At 41.2% G+C, this 14,686-nt stretch overlaps 1 protein-coding gene across 4 annotated transcripts in view; it reads right to left on the reverse strand.

The window, feature by feature from the left end:
* Positions 1 to 14,686, reverse strand: part of sgip1a (SH3GL interacting endocytic adaptor 1a) — an 80,497-nt gene that overhangs the window by 21,977 nt on the left and 43,834 nt on the right. For all 4 annotated transcript variants that reach the window (XM_085252976.1, XM_085252977.1, XM_085252979.1 and 1 more), the window contains 7 exons: positions 7,346 to 7,409; positions 6,683 to 6,704; positions 6,522 to 6,542; positions 6,008 to 6,064; positions 5,670 to 5,733; positions 4,982 to 5,157; positions 1,249 to 1,260 (listed from right to left, as the gene is read on the reverse strand). In XM_085252976.1, the coding sequence (XP_085109102.1) occupies positions 1,249 to 1,260; positions 4,982 to 5,157; positions 5,670 to 5,733; positions 6,008 to 6,064; positions 6,522 to 6,542; positions 6,683 to 6,704; positions 7,346 to 7,409 (416 nt within the window). The remainder of the gene's footprint in view (positions 1 to 1,248; positions 1,261 to 4,981; positions 5,158 to 5,669; positions 5,734 to 6,007; positions 6,065 to 6,521; positions 6,543 to 6,682; positions 6,705 to 7,345; positions 7,410 to 14,686) is intronic.

The raw sequence follows: 14,686 nt of genomic DNA on the forward strand, positions 1-14,686 counted from the left end.
AAGGTCGGAGGCTGAACTGCGACTAAATCTGATCAGACTGCACTCAGTTACACTTCACATGAGCGGGCATGACTTGCGGGCATGACTTGCACGCATTCCCCACTTTGGGCGATTTGTCACATTTTTCTAACCGACATTCATCAGTCCAATAAATGACGATGGCCGATATATTCGGGCAGGTGACTTTTTGATGGGCGGAGCAATGTAATCATGCACGGACTGATTTGCGTGCTTAGAACACAGTAAGTCCAAACATGGAGGAACTAGTTGCCAAAAAGTAAAATACAAAGTCACCAATTTGGGATTTCTTTGGCTTTAAACCGGGTGAAAGAGGTAAACCTGAGGATATAACCAAAGAGGTGTGCCGCTCGTGCAGACGTACTGCGCCAGCAAAGACTCAAACATGACTTTGTTGGTTGAAACTAACTTACTCATGGGCAAATACATAAATAAATCGCTCTTGTAAAACGCTCAGCCTATCGCTGTGGTCGATAAATTCGTCCAATCGCCCAACGGTAATAGGTAGAGAAAACTGCCTTAAGCGAGACAGAAAAAATGAAGGGATGCAAAGCTGCTACAACAATCATGCTGTGAACATCAAATCTGTCTGAAAGTGGGATACTGGTAATCTAAATCTGCTTGCAGTGGTTTATGGCGTCTTTAAAGGTTTTCCAAACGTCCTTTGAAGCTGTAAGAAGCCACGTGATAAAATGCGATAGGCGTACAAAAAAAAGAGACCAGTGTTGATGATGGGGAGGCAACAGCACAAACATTACTGCCTTCTCGGCTGTGATCCCAAACACCAAAGTCTAAGAGAGCATGTGTATGAATTCACCACAAGCAGGATGTGAGAGGCCAACAAAAGGCAGATAAGGAGAGAGAAGAAGGCAGGGAGGAGAGCAGATGAGAAGACACGATGGGGAGTGACTGAAGTAAGACATCAAAGGGTCCAAGCTGTCCAAAGTGTAAATTGTGTCCCCAGCAGAGACCAAGCATGAAGCCATTCAAGGCAAAGAAATACCCAAAAGAAGTACACAAGTATATCGCTGATCTTAAAAAGCTAAAAATATTTTTAATGTTAATGAAATTTTTAAACATATTGATTGACTGTTTTAACTGCTGACCCTTACATATTTTCCCTTATTCAACTGACCCCAAGGACAAGGAGAAAAGGAATAAGTGGACATGTGGCACATGCTATGGTACATTTAGTCTAACCCCAGGGAAAAGGAAGAAGAAGCCACTTACCGGGCTACGTCTCTGTGACCAGCAAAAAGGAAGAGAGAAGAGATACCTGATCAGAGAGTGACAAATCAGTAAAGGAGACATCATATACATCAGGATGAGAAGTATTTTTGGCCTGGTTGGCTGAATTTGAGGATGTGGTTGTTACCCAGTCATAAAAAAACGAGCTCATCTGTCTCAGATTTTTATTTTAAATAAGCTCGAACAGCTGTGTGTGTGATGTCAAACAGATAAGAGTTTAAATAAGTCATTCTCACTTTTTTTCCCCAACTCTAGGTTAGTGTTCAAGAACAAAATGTAGTCGCTCTAGAATCTCAAATGGGCTCACTTTTCATCCATCTTTATTCTAATCACTTTCCTGCAAACACCACCCTTTTGCCAACTAATCCTTTAGAGTTTCCTTTTATTCTCCCTTGTAGACTCCATCTGCCCCCTTGGCATCTTTAATTTGAACTGAAATCTCTCCATCTGTCTGTGTCATGTCCACCTCGCATCAGCCATCTCTCCCTCCATCGCTCACTCTTTTGCCTGATCCAGTTGTGCAGTGAGCCGTGAGTGATTAAAGTGATGCAACAGTGGGTGGGAAATGCTCCTAGAAAGGAGACCTCTGATTGGATACACCGGTGAAGGACAAAGCTCTGTATTGCTTGTCATAACCAATCACTGCTGCTTTGCTGTATGTAAACAGGAAGCACAGCAGGAAGCTCTTCGACTCTCACGTTATGACCTTTTAGCCTTTAAAGATACGATGTCGTTTTCTATTTGAAATACGAAAAGAATCAAAAAGAAAACATTGCTTCTTTGCTTTTGGTGCTCGAGTAGGACACATTCTTTGTTTCTGCCCAAAATATTAAAAAGTAAGATGTCAAAGATATCAAATGTCATGTGAGATCTCTTATTTAAGCTCAAACATTTTCACTCCATCCTTGACCTTTTGCTGGCCTCTACTGTTTTCAACCTAGTTGTTTGGACTGAGGGCGCTTAACACTCAAAAACTCATTAAAACCAGATTTAAGAAATCTTAGCCAGCAGAAACACCCTGAAAGACGAGGGCTCACATAGTCCAAATACTTTGGCAGCCACATCATTGTGCATGAGGCGTGAAAACGCTGAGAATAACCTGGCACCGCGATGACGAGTGGCTACAGCCACAGAGAAATCACAAAACAGCCACCGGCCCTATAAATATTTCGCTTTAAATGTAGCTAGCCTATTTTCAGCAGGTAGTAAATGCCAAGACAGATGAAAAGGTTAAGGGGGTGGAGGGGTACAAAGCAAAGGCTTACCGGACTCTTCTACAGAGTTTAGCATCATTTGAGGCAGCAAAGAACAATGAGATGAGAGAGAAAGCAAAATCAAGACAGCACAGGGAGAGAATTAGAAAAATTAAAAAGGAGGAATGGTACATCAACACTGGCATAGCAGAGTCTCTTTTACAACGCAGGCAGTCATCTAAACCCACAGACACGGGCACATGCAGCCGGGATGGTGTTAGCGGTTTTCCCTGGATTCAGTCCCATTTATACATCAACCAAATGAGGTTACAGAAACAACAAACACATACATGCAACAGTCAGGGTTTAGTCTTTCAGTTAGCATGTGGCCTATATTCCTTTTTAAAAAAATTATTTTACCCATAGCCATAAAATAACTGTGTGCATGTATGAAGAAAAAGCGCTGGGCAGTTAAACGTCATGCAGATTTGAACCAAAATGAAGAGCAACACCTCAACATCCAACACTCTCAAATATGTCATACAGTTAGAGCCGCACTTAACTAGGGCTGCCACGATTAGTCGACTATCAAAATCGTCGACGACTGATTTAATAGTCGACGCGTCGTTTGAAGCTTTGTAAGATCACAAAAGACGCAGGAATAAGTAGCAGGATTTAAGAGTGTAATAACGGACTGAAACAGAAGATGGCAGCACTGCATGTACAAGGATGCCAGCTGCCGTTAAACCCCGAAGAAGAAGAAGCTGTGTCCCAGAATTCATAGCGCGGCCCAGCGCAGTTTATAACAATGGCGGCAGCTAGTTAGTTTTAATATTACTCTTATTATTCTTTCTGGGTCACAGAATAAACATTTAACACATTTTCAGGCGAGAATGTAGCTGTGTAAACCTCAAATATCTGCTCAGTTTATCAAGACACCACATGTTTTCAAAAGCGCTCCGACGTTTTCGGAGACGTCTGTTACCCACTAGCTTGATAGCTAGCCGGGGGCTAGGCTCACTAGAGCCGTGAGAACACCGGACTCCCGGCAAATCGTTTTCAAACCCACCGCTGTCTTTCGCTTCTCAGGTTAAACATGATATATAAGTCACTTAGATAACTTAAAATGTTATTGTTTGGCTTTTTTCAGTATTTTATTTGTTCCTGAGTAAATCGGTTTGTCTGAGATTAAAGTTATAGTTTTTACACAGCTGAATAAACATCAAGCAGACAGCTGATTATCAGAAGTGTGAGATGCTCCAGAATATACTCCGGTGTCCTGTTATAGTTTAGATAGCAAGGAGTTTATTAAACTTCACCGAAACAATCTGCAAATTTCATTAAAATTGAATAAACTATCATCTTGTCTTTATTTTTAGTTAGCACAGACCTTAAACACTTAAAGCTGTAAGCTAATGATAGTTATATAAGAGCAGATGCTGCTGGTGCAATAAGCTGTACGTTTTATGTCCGATGGATGATGATCTGATTAGTCGACTAATCGCAAAAATAATCGGTGACTAGTCGACTATCAAAATAATCGTTTGTGGCAGCCCTACACTTAACATTTATCTTATTTAGGAGTAGAAGATAAACAACACACAATACGATGTCAAGTATTAGTGTTCAAAGCCTTATAAATCGAGCTTGTCACACTGAAATAATAGTCCTTTGAAAATGATCAAAAACTGAGAAAGGGTAAGAAATGTAGGTGTGCAACCTTCCAAAAACACAGGCCTCCTTCATGCATTAGCTCTTCATACACGTTCACACAGACGTGACCAGCGTGAAAAATCATTCACACGTGATCAGGTTAACAGTCAGTGGGTGAGCACACTGAAGTTGGACTCAATTATTAAGGCCCAGAGGCTCAAATGACCACAGCAGACTGACACACAGGTGCCCACTTTCCTACCTGAATAATTCAAGATAGATACTTAAGCCAGCTCTCCTCACTGGAAAACACTCAAGTTATGGGTCCCAGCTAGAGTGGCAGGGATGTCGCTAATTATGGGCTGTCTGAAGAGGACGCTGGTTAGAATTTGGACTCGTCAACTGAGCTGCATCGCTTCAAATAAGAGCTTCACACCCTGCTATTTTGCAGCGGTGCTTAGATGGTTTCTGTTGCGGTAGGACATCTGCCTCGAGTTACTCAAACACTGAAGTCAGCGACTATGACCAAGTCTGACCAAGACTATATCGCCAACACTTGAAATCAATTATATGAAATTAGAGGTCTTTTATCAATCATAACAGAGGAATGAATTGTGATTTCAGTCCTCCTCGTGGTGTCCTTATGTCCCTTTTGAGCAATACTGGTTAAAGCAGCTTTATATTGTAGAGAAACCGTAGCAGCTCAACATATAGTACCACACACAGTAGAAAAGACGATACGTGAGCAACGGCTACATTTATGCACAGTTAAAACCACAAAAAAGAAGAGCAACAGAAATGATGCATGCATGCATGCACGGCTAACTTAAAGCTAGCAGAGACGGACCAGGGAAACCAGATCTACTCACCATGGGAGATGGGGACAGAGCTATGTTGCCTATGGAGGCTTTGAGCTCATCGACTGAGGGTGCCTCCACAACACGATCAGGCGGCAGAGGCTTGATCTTGATCTTGAATTTTTTCCTGTGGTCCTCTTCTTCCTCGGACTCGTCGGAGGAGAAGAAGTGAGACTTTTTGGGGGCAAGTGAAGGAAAAATGTCAAGGAAAACAAACGTTTACATTTCATCTTAAGGTTGATGAGAAACCCGGGAACCACATTCCTCAGTGAAACTTTGTGTGTCGGTACTTAAATCGTTTCTTCTTTACAAAAGTCTGTTTTCTGTGACATCGTCCTGTTTAAGACACATTCACAGACACTTAGAAATGTTCTTTTCTGACCCACTTTATAAATTTGTTTTTAATTACTTTTTTATTAGCCACATAATAAAAATGAAGACTTTTCTGTATCTTAAATCTGGGGCCTAAACACCTTTTTAAAGAACTTGAGCCATTTTATTATCTGTATGCCATTTCTCAGTAAAACACTAATCATATTGATCTGTTCTGTGAGCCACGTCACGTTTGTCTTCCATCACATGCACGACAAAAACTGACCCAACAGTGTGCAGCAAATGCGACACAAACAATGAAGCAATCCAGTTCTTGCCAAGTAACTTGACAGAAACTGCCACGTATTAAAAACTGTGCTGAGGATATCTTCCTCTTCTAATTCATCTTCAGGTCTGATACTGTAGCCTTCATCATCCACCTCAGGAGAGTTCTGAAAGACACAATGAGTCTGAATGATAGTGACAAACAGCAGCTGTTCCTGCAAAGTAAAAAACTCCACACATGCAACCCACACCCACCGTGTAAGCTACACACGTAAACCCGCTGACCTGACGGGACCATCTACAAACAATTAACATATCTGTGAAGCTGTTGATCTGTTTTATAAAACCACAGATCAACACAGAAGAGTCACGACATGAAAGTGAAACCAACAAACAGTCTTGAAAGTCAGCTTGGACCTACAAAGCAGCGTTTTTACTTACGTATCTGTCCCAGTCGATATCTCCATAGAAGCCATTCGGGGCCCCGTTCGTCTTCTTCTGAGAGCGAGAAGACAGAAACAGTTTGACTAAAATCTCACCTAACAAAACACGATACAACATACCTGCAACTGCATTACACACCTACACAGAGGAACTACGTCTCAGCTAATCTCCCCCAAACACCTTGAACCTCCAGATTTAAGTCACAAAGCTTTTACTCTGAGGCTACTCTGTTACGTTAGCGGCTCTTCAAGTCATCAAATTGGCTGTTTTTTGGGTTTTTTTTAATGTTAGTTGATGGAGCTGAACATGACTTGGTGTTGTTCCCCTAACGCCCCCCCACACCCCCACAAAGCTTCCTCAGAGAGTGCGCTAAAGAACAGATAGCTGAAACAGCTGCACTTGCATCAGGCTGATGAGTTAAAGAACATACTGCGACGTCTATGACCAGTCTAAGCTCTACACACTACACTTCTCTAGAGTGTGGTCTAGTCTAAAAAGCTGAGCTCAGTACCGATTCAACCTCTCGAGGTTCCTGTCAGGTGAAAAGAACAGAAAAAGAAAAAACACAAAAACAATGTGCCTCACAAATTTCTCTGATGACACAGGCTTACATAAACCCCAATTAATAAATACATAAAACTGTTTATGTACTAGATCGTTTCTGTTACTTACACCATCTCTGTCTGGAGACCCCCTGTGCAAACCAAAAGAAAGGAAAATGTTACTTAAGACACAACTTCTTCATTTAAGTGAGTCTTTTTCTGATTAATCCAGTTTTCACATGATCACACTTCCACAGACATGCAGGTTCATAACACTTCAACTGTTTTGTGTAGGATTAGAACATGGCTACAAAAATTCAAAGATTGACTAAACAAACGCCAAAGGCAGCAGTTTCCTGTATTATGACTGTCGTAGTTACATAAATGCAGAACATTTCTTCCCTTTATCTTACACAAAAAACAAGCAACAAGTATTGTAAGCTGGTTTATTATTTTAGAGATCCTAAATAACACATGACATACAATAAAGTGGTCTATAAAGTCTATTCAGCAGTGACTCGTAATTGGCTGGAAGACCCTTGAGCCGTAGATGATTACAGGAAGCTGCTGTCTAGCATTTCATGTATTTGACATGAACCACACTTAATATTAATCCTGTAATTGTTCTTCCTGACCACAATCCCTTCATTCTTCTGCCATAAATATGCATAACCTACTGTCACATATCATCCCCCCCCGAGTGTTCAGTCAGCCTGTAGCTCCACTTCACAGCATCATAGTGAAGCACTAATAAGCTCTGTGCGTGGATCAAACAACACAACAGAGGACTTACGCGGAATCATTGTCCTTCTCTTTCTTCCGTATCCCAAAGGCCTTCCTGGTACGTTTTTTCAATCCTGAAAAGAGAAAAAGGTGAATTATTCTATGCAGACACAAAGACGTGACTAGAAGTTGACGGTTTCGTGGGTTAAAGGCTCAGTGAACGACTCATCCATCACCCAGGAAATTAAAGAAAATGTTTTATGTGTTATTTAGTGACTAGTTGCATCAATGCGAGGTCAAAAAAAAGGATGAAAACAAAGTTTTCTGAGCACAGCGAACATCAAGAAAGCAGCCGCTGAGAAACTGCTGACTTTTAATGCACCGAACAGGAATGTGATTACTAGCTCAAAATGCTCGCAGACAAATAAACATCAAATCAAGCAGACAAACTCACAAGGTGAGAACAAAATCAGCCATAAAGTTACTGGAGTTGGTAATTACTCAGTAATTCAGGGGTCATACCAAACCAGCCTTCTACAGTCATAATCTCACCTACACATCACCTCACATCTCCTGAAGCTCTACTGGAGCCGCTCATTGAAACACAACACAAATGATTACAGCGCTGGTGTGTTTAGGCCTCGAGGAAGCTCGGGCGAGTTCATGCCTTAAAACAAAACGCATTTACTCCGTGGACTTGGTACAGCTGCGGGACAAAAGGTGAAAAACAAGAAATGCAGACATTGTTCACATGAAACTTCTGGACTTTCTCCTGTTTTACCAATTTAAGCACAAAGTATCCTGTTTGTTCAGGAATTACTCTACAAAAACGACTCTGCCAGTTGACCAGCACATTAGTCCAGCTTCAAGTTCTAAAAATTAAATATGTAATCTTCTCCTAGTCCCAGCTTAGTCCTCCTGTCTATGAAATGAGTCATGTTTAGTTACATTAGGCTAAACAAACTCAAATGCTCGCACCTCTTTCTTACCCCAAATGAAGGCCCAGTTGTCCTCCATTTCTTCTCCAACGTTTCCCTTACTCTCATACTTCCTCCTCTTTGTGTGGTTGCGATCTCATCACATAATCTAAGGACCAACCTATTTTTTCTCCTCATACCACATGCAGTTACACACAAGTCTCCAACCAGAAACTTGATGCTACTTCACACACACACAAAACGGTATCATGCTCCCGTCCTTGATGTGTTCTGGTACTCAAATTCAACACCAGTGACCCTACTCATGAATAAAAGACAAATATCATCATTGTAGTCTCCTGCTAAAAATTAAGAGCGTCTACAGTCCTCTGCTCACCTAAGAAGTGTCATAAGCTGGATAACAGGAAACCACACCGAAGCTTAGCAGACTACTACAGCAGACCCACAGGGAAAAAAGGAGAGTACCTGCAGCTTGTTTACATTTTTTCCATGTTTTTATTTCATTTCTCCACTCGACTAATTTTGCATCAGAACGAGAAATCAATCCGAGAAGGCCTCCAGGACACAGACGCTCTCGCCCAGAAATACTCTCCCATTGATTCTGCCAACATATTCAGCCTTGCATCCTATTAATGGTGACTGTCAAGGTTCAAATAAATATCCCGCTGCTTATAATCAGCACCAGCACACATACAGAAAGACTAAAGGCAGTTTCATATGTTGCACGTAAGGACATGATCTGTCTTTATATACGAAAAGGTAGACACACACACACACACACACACACACACGCCACTGCAGAATATTCATGATGCCAAGAGCGTCATGAATTCTGACGGACACGAGTAGATCAGGTGTTGGAAAGAAGTGCTCGTTTCTATAAAGGCAAGGTCAAAAATAAGAGTTTAGGTAAGGTCAGAAATCTTATTTCCACTTTGCGTGGCTACATGAGGCACACGATGAGTACTCTTTCATATGAAAACATCGGCTTTGAATCAGTGAGGTCACTGAGGTCGTGGATGAAGAGCAGGAAGGTTTCCGTTTTTCTTTTAACGCTTTCTTATCCTTTCATCTTATGGTAATGCATCACCCGTCTAACACGTTACAGACCTTAAACAAACAGCCATCGATGGCCTTCAGCGAAGCGACAAAGTACCAAAACACAACAAGTATTATTACTTTCATGTACTTCAGCAGGGCGACTGTGGAAGCCATCATGCTGTTTGTGTGTCCCTGTGAGTACATACGTATGTGTCGTTTGCACACATACACAGACAGCTCCTCCCCTCAACTGATGTCGAGCTTTACCCCTTTCCCTTTCAAAGTACAGACGACTTCATTTCGCGATGCCAAACTGCAATCTCTTCTTTCAATCTCTGGCTTTCCCAGACCAGTTTCCCCTCCTGATCTCAGTGAACCATCTGTGGGAGGCTTCCAGATGAGGACACAGCGTGCTCTCTCTCAGCCTTTAGTATAACGGATGGAAGGAGCTTAAATTGTTCCTTCAACAGCTGGGCTACCAAGGCACAGACATTTATTTTAGTCTGATATCGTCCTGTCCGATTAATCTTTGAACAGTTTGACTTATGGCTCGCTCACACTGGGGTGGAGTTTTCCTAGTTTTAATGAGGTTGCAACTAGGAAACCAATGAATAAGTAAGCAAGTAAACAAACATAAATGGGAATAAAATGAATAAATAAATAATAATCAGTGGACCCACTGATGCAGAAAGTTTTTTTGGTGCCAAACCTTAAAGTACTGCAAATAGTTGCAACAACCAACTGGTCTCCAACAGACTGATCATGCAACACAACCAACCAACCTGATCCCACAGTAACTGCACAGGTCACCAGGTGGGAGGCAACCTGTCTCCAAACGATCACGGCCTGATGTGAACTGACTGCAAACGCTTGCAGACAGACCGGTTTGCAAATGACTGCAGACTCATGTAACCTGAGTCAGTCTGCAGCAACGAGCATGACTCATCTTTGCGTTTTTGATGGGGGACGTGACAGCTGGGTGCTAAATGTTTGTGTTGTGGCTATTTTAAAAAAAATAATAATAAGATTGTCGAGCACCTTTATCATCATTCAGTTAAATCACCAACCTGCAGCAACTACATGAATCTTTATAGACAAACTGCTGTTTGAAATCTGAGGTAAACGTGAATTTTTCTGAGAACATAGATGGCAACAAATTTGCGACTGCCAGTTTACCAGTTAATCGCCGTCCCATCACACATGTTATTATTATCAACTTGACCCCATTCGATCCCAAACTAACAGATCGACAGCAGACTAAATGTTTAACCCCTTCACGCGCAGCGGTCACCACAGTGGACAGCTATTCAAAGGCTGTTTTCTTTTATTTGTGTCAGTCTTGATGGTATACTTGCTCAAACCACTCCATACCTGCCACCCACTGGTCAGCCAGTGGACTGACTAAGTGGACATGTAAAAAAAACTCTTTGAAAAGTACATGTTTTAAAAAGAATGAAGTTCAAAAATCTTTTTTTATGCCTAAAGATGAATAAAAATCCTGATTGAGGTTGTAAAAATCCATGCATGAAAGGGTTAAATCACAATCTGAATGCACCAAAGCTGCTTCAAAGAGCGATGAACCCGATCTCATTTTCAAAGGCAACACGATCGTTCGTGTCACAATTTTGTTCATCGCACAGTCTCCGGTCGGTGTTTTCCTAGTGTCGCTGTAGCATTAGCTAAAGAGTTGCTTTGACTGAAAATACAAAAATCCAGTTGGAAGCATAAAAGTCGTTTACTTTTATATGTTTCCTCTCGTGAGGCTCAGTTAAGGCCAGCAGGAAGATTCTGGGCCGTGATGGTTTTCAAAGTGAACCAAAATGTCAGAAATCCAGTTCTTTCTTGACATCTTACTTGTTTCAGATTTGACAGCTTAAATAAATACCCCTTTACTTCTATTTTGGGGTTTGTTTCTACTACTTCCCTGAAGCAGCAGCTGACATATTCACAGCTGTACTAAGAAAATGCACATGTATGTGTGTTGTTTGGCTCTTTCAGCGCACATTACCTTAAATGAGTTCAACCCTGCAGGACTATTTTGTTTTATGGGAATTACCTCTTATTGCTTTTATGAAGCTTATTTTTATTTCATGTCCATCTACTATAAAACAGCACTCCCAATAATTAAAGAGTGCAAGAAAAGGACAATAACACAGTATAATGAACAAGGAAAATGTCGTTTTATTGGAGGTCATTACAATGTTTAGCATTGAAATACGCACACATAAAAATACATCAGAACAGATATTTGTATTCACACACGACTCCGCCAAACGTTTGTATTTTTAAATAACCCAATAAATGATTATTCCTTGTTAGGACCAGTGCAGGACCTGCACCATGACATGAATGCATGAATGTGTGTGGCAGGAGTTCATTAACAGAGAGGGAAATAACAGGGTTTGTGGTGCATACTATTTAATGACTTGATGGCTTCCGTTCAGAAGGATGTGCTAACGTAATTAGTGGTCTCTTCTCAAGACACAGTAATGCAATTTCAGGAAAAGCCAAAGGACATGAAGCCAAACAGGACAGGACACTGCCAAATCTAAAAAACTACAAGGCACTTGAAGAGCAACAGCACACCACATTTTTTTCCCTAGAAGACTGTGGGTCTCTGTACTAATTTCTATGGAATTCAAATAATGTTGATTTGTTAAAAATGTGTGGCTCAGGCCAACCTTGGAGGAGGAGGAAGCTGAACAAGAGATGGTGTTATCACATCTCTGTGAGATCTACCCTGCAGCCTCAATCGAGTGTTTGTCACTAACAGTCTTCCATAAAAACAAACCATCACCTTGAACAACTGCAATTATTAAACTGAGCACATGTGCAAAAGAGCTCATTACATGCTGTTGCCATGACGATTAACCTGAAGATTGTATATTACTTGCTCAGTGCTCATGTGGAATTTTTGCAGGTAGACAAACAGAGCACATCGACACAAACCAAAACACCTCTGAGAAAAATACCCGTCTTGTATACCTGATGTGTTGTCAGGTAGAAAAGGCAAATTAGGAAATGAGGGGCACAGCTGCAGTTGTGCAATTACGGAGCCTCAAGAATACAAAAAAAACAGATGCAGAGGGGTGCAAGATGCACCGATCCATCTTTATGATCCATGTTTGGTGGATATTCCACCCGTTTTTTAAAAATGTGTGCTATTCTGCTTTTTTATTTCACTACAATTTCATCGACTACTGTCAGCAGGAAACTAAAGCAAACCAAGTCCGTGTACAGCACCTACTGCGTTATTTCCTGACGCCTTACACATCTGGGATCTATTGCATTAGCCCTAGCTATATAAGAAACAAAGGAACCAAAACATTAAACAATGCTCTGGAAACAAACTCCAAATCGCACATGGATAAAAATAAAACTCCTGCATGTAGCCATGGGCCAACATACATGTGGAGAACAGCTCTGCTTCTGCAGCAGCAGCTCAGAGGCCGTTAACAAGCTGCTCCAAATGGGGAAGAGACAAAGAGGCTCAATCTGCTCGCCAACCAGAAAAACACACACACATACACAGCTAATGCTGCCAGCTACAGCAGTAGAGACCATGCCAGGCCACTCCAGACTCTGAATGCGAGACCTGTGCTGCTGTGCATAGTAATCAGAAAGGAAGATAATACACCACTGAGATTTAACAGCAGAGGTGTTGAATGATAAAGAAGGAAAAAAATGGGAGCTCATTTCATTTAGACATGGAATAAATATCTTAAACTCATTTTTAAAACGTGTTCGACGTCTTTTGCTTGGATAAAACAACATGTTTGGAAATGATAAGCTGGTGTGTGCCGTGCATGTCGGAGCGCGCTCAGGTGGGAGAGTGGCAGGGGACAACTGCGACGGGAAGATGGTGTGTTGAGTTGTTGTGGGTATTAGGGCTGAACGATATATCGCATTTGCGATAATATCGCGACATGATCAAGTGCAATTTTCTAACCGCAAAGGCTGCGATTATACTCTGGACATGTCCAAATTCATGGGCTGCATCCTCCTGAGGCCGCATTTGTAGACCGATTACGTCACAGCGACGCGCCGAAGGCTGTCCAAATTACTACCATATCCCAGAATTCATAGCGCGGCCCAGCCAAACTCCAGTTTCCAGCAATGGCGGCCGCTACTAAGTTTTAAAATTACTCATACTAATCTTTCTGGGTCACAAAATAAACTTTTAACATATTTTCAGGCGAGAAAGTAGCTGTAAACATCAAATATCTGCTCGGTTTATCAAGATATCCCATATTTGCAAAAGTGCTTCGACGTTTTCAGAGGCGTCTGCTACCCACCAGCTCGACAGCTAGCCGGGAGCTCGAGGGTTACTGATGCGGCCGAGAACGGCACAACTCCCGGCACATCATTTTCAGATCACCGCGGAGTTTCGCTGCTCGGGTTAAACGTGATATATAAGTCACTTAGACAACCTAAAAATGTTATTGTTGGGCTTTTTTCAGTGTTTTGTTTGTTCGTGAGTAAATCGGTTTGGCTGAGATTAAAGTTATTAGATTAGATAAAATAAAACTTTATTAATCCCCCGGGTGGGTTCCTCCTTGGTTTTCACACAGCTGACTAAACGTCAAACAGAAAACTTATTAAACAGAAGTATGAGACAGTCGAGAATTTACGCCAGTGTCTGGTTATATTTTAGATAGCAAGAAGCAGACGGCCGAGTTTATTAAACTCCACCGAGACAGCGGTGACGCTAATCAGAACTAGACCGTCCAGTTTCACGCCTTTAAACTTTAAAGGCGTGTTTGTGTGTGTGTTTATACAATTGCTATTATGTTTGCACTTTATGTGTAATGTTACTGACTGCAGAGATCAGTAAGATGTGTGTATATTTTATTTATTAGTTTTATTTATTTAATATTATTTTTTAATTGAATGACTGTCTAGTAGTTCACAGATGTCGAAAAACTGAGTGTGGTAAAGCCACTGATTTTGTTTATGTATATTTCTGCAATCTGCACATTGTACTGACTTTCATTTTAATGTTTACACCAGGGTTCCTTGTCAGCACTTTATGCTCAGATGTTTGTAAGCTAAAAATAAACTATTGTGTATGTTCAAATATACTGTTGTGATTGAAGAAGTTAAATAAAAATGTCAGTCATCAATTCATGCATCACCTCATGTCATCATAACAGAGGTCTGTCTTCCAAGAAAGAACAGTTTAAAATTAATGTAATATAGTATTGGCCATACTATATGATGTATTGCTTGTCTTTGTTTAATAATACAGAAGACAAAGACCTTAAAAAATAATCGCATATCGCATCGCAATCGCAATATTGGGGCAAAAAATCGCAATTAGATTATTTTCCATAATACCCACTAGGGCTGAACGATTGAGTCATGCTGTTGACTAAGCACGAGGAAAAGCATGTGGATCCACTGACAGGCAGGCAGGCAAGTAATTAGCGATA

Source organism: Mchenga conophoros, linkage group LG17 (genome assembly GCF_057382185.1).
Source record: "Mchenga conophoros isolate Kocher_MC1m ecotype Shallow Benthic linkage group LG17, M_conophoros_male_GT1.1, whole genome shotgun sequence".
Classification (NCBI taxonomy): Eukaryota; Metazoa; Chordata; class Actinopteri; order Cichliformes; family Cichlidae; genus Mchenga; species Mchenga conophoros.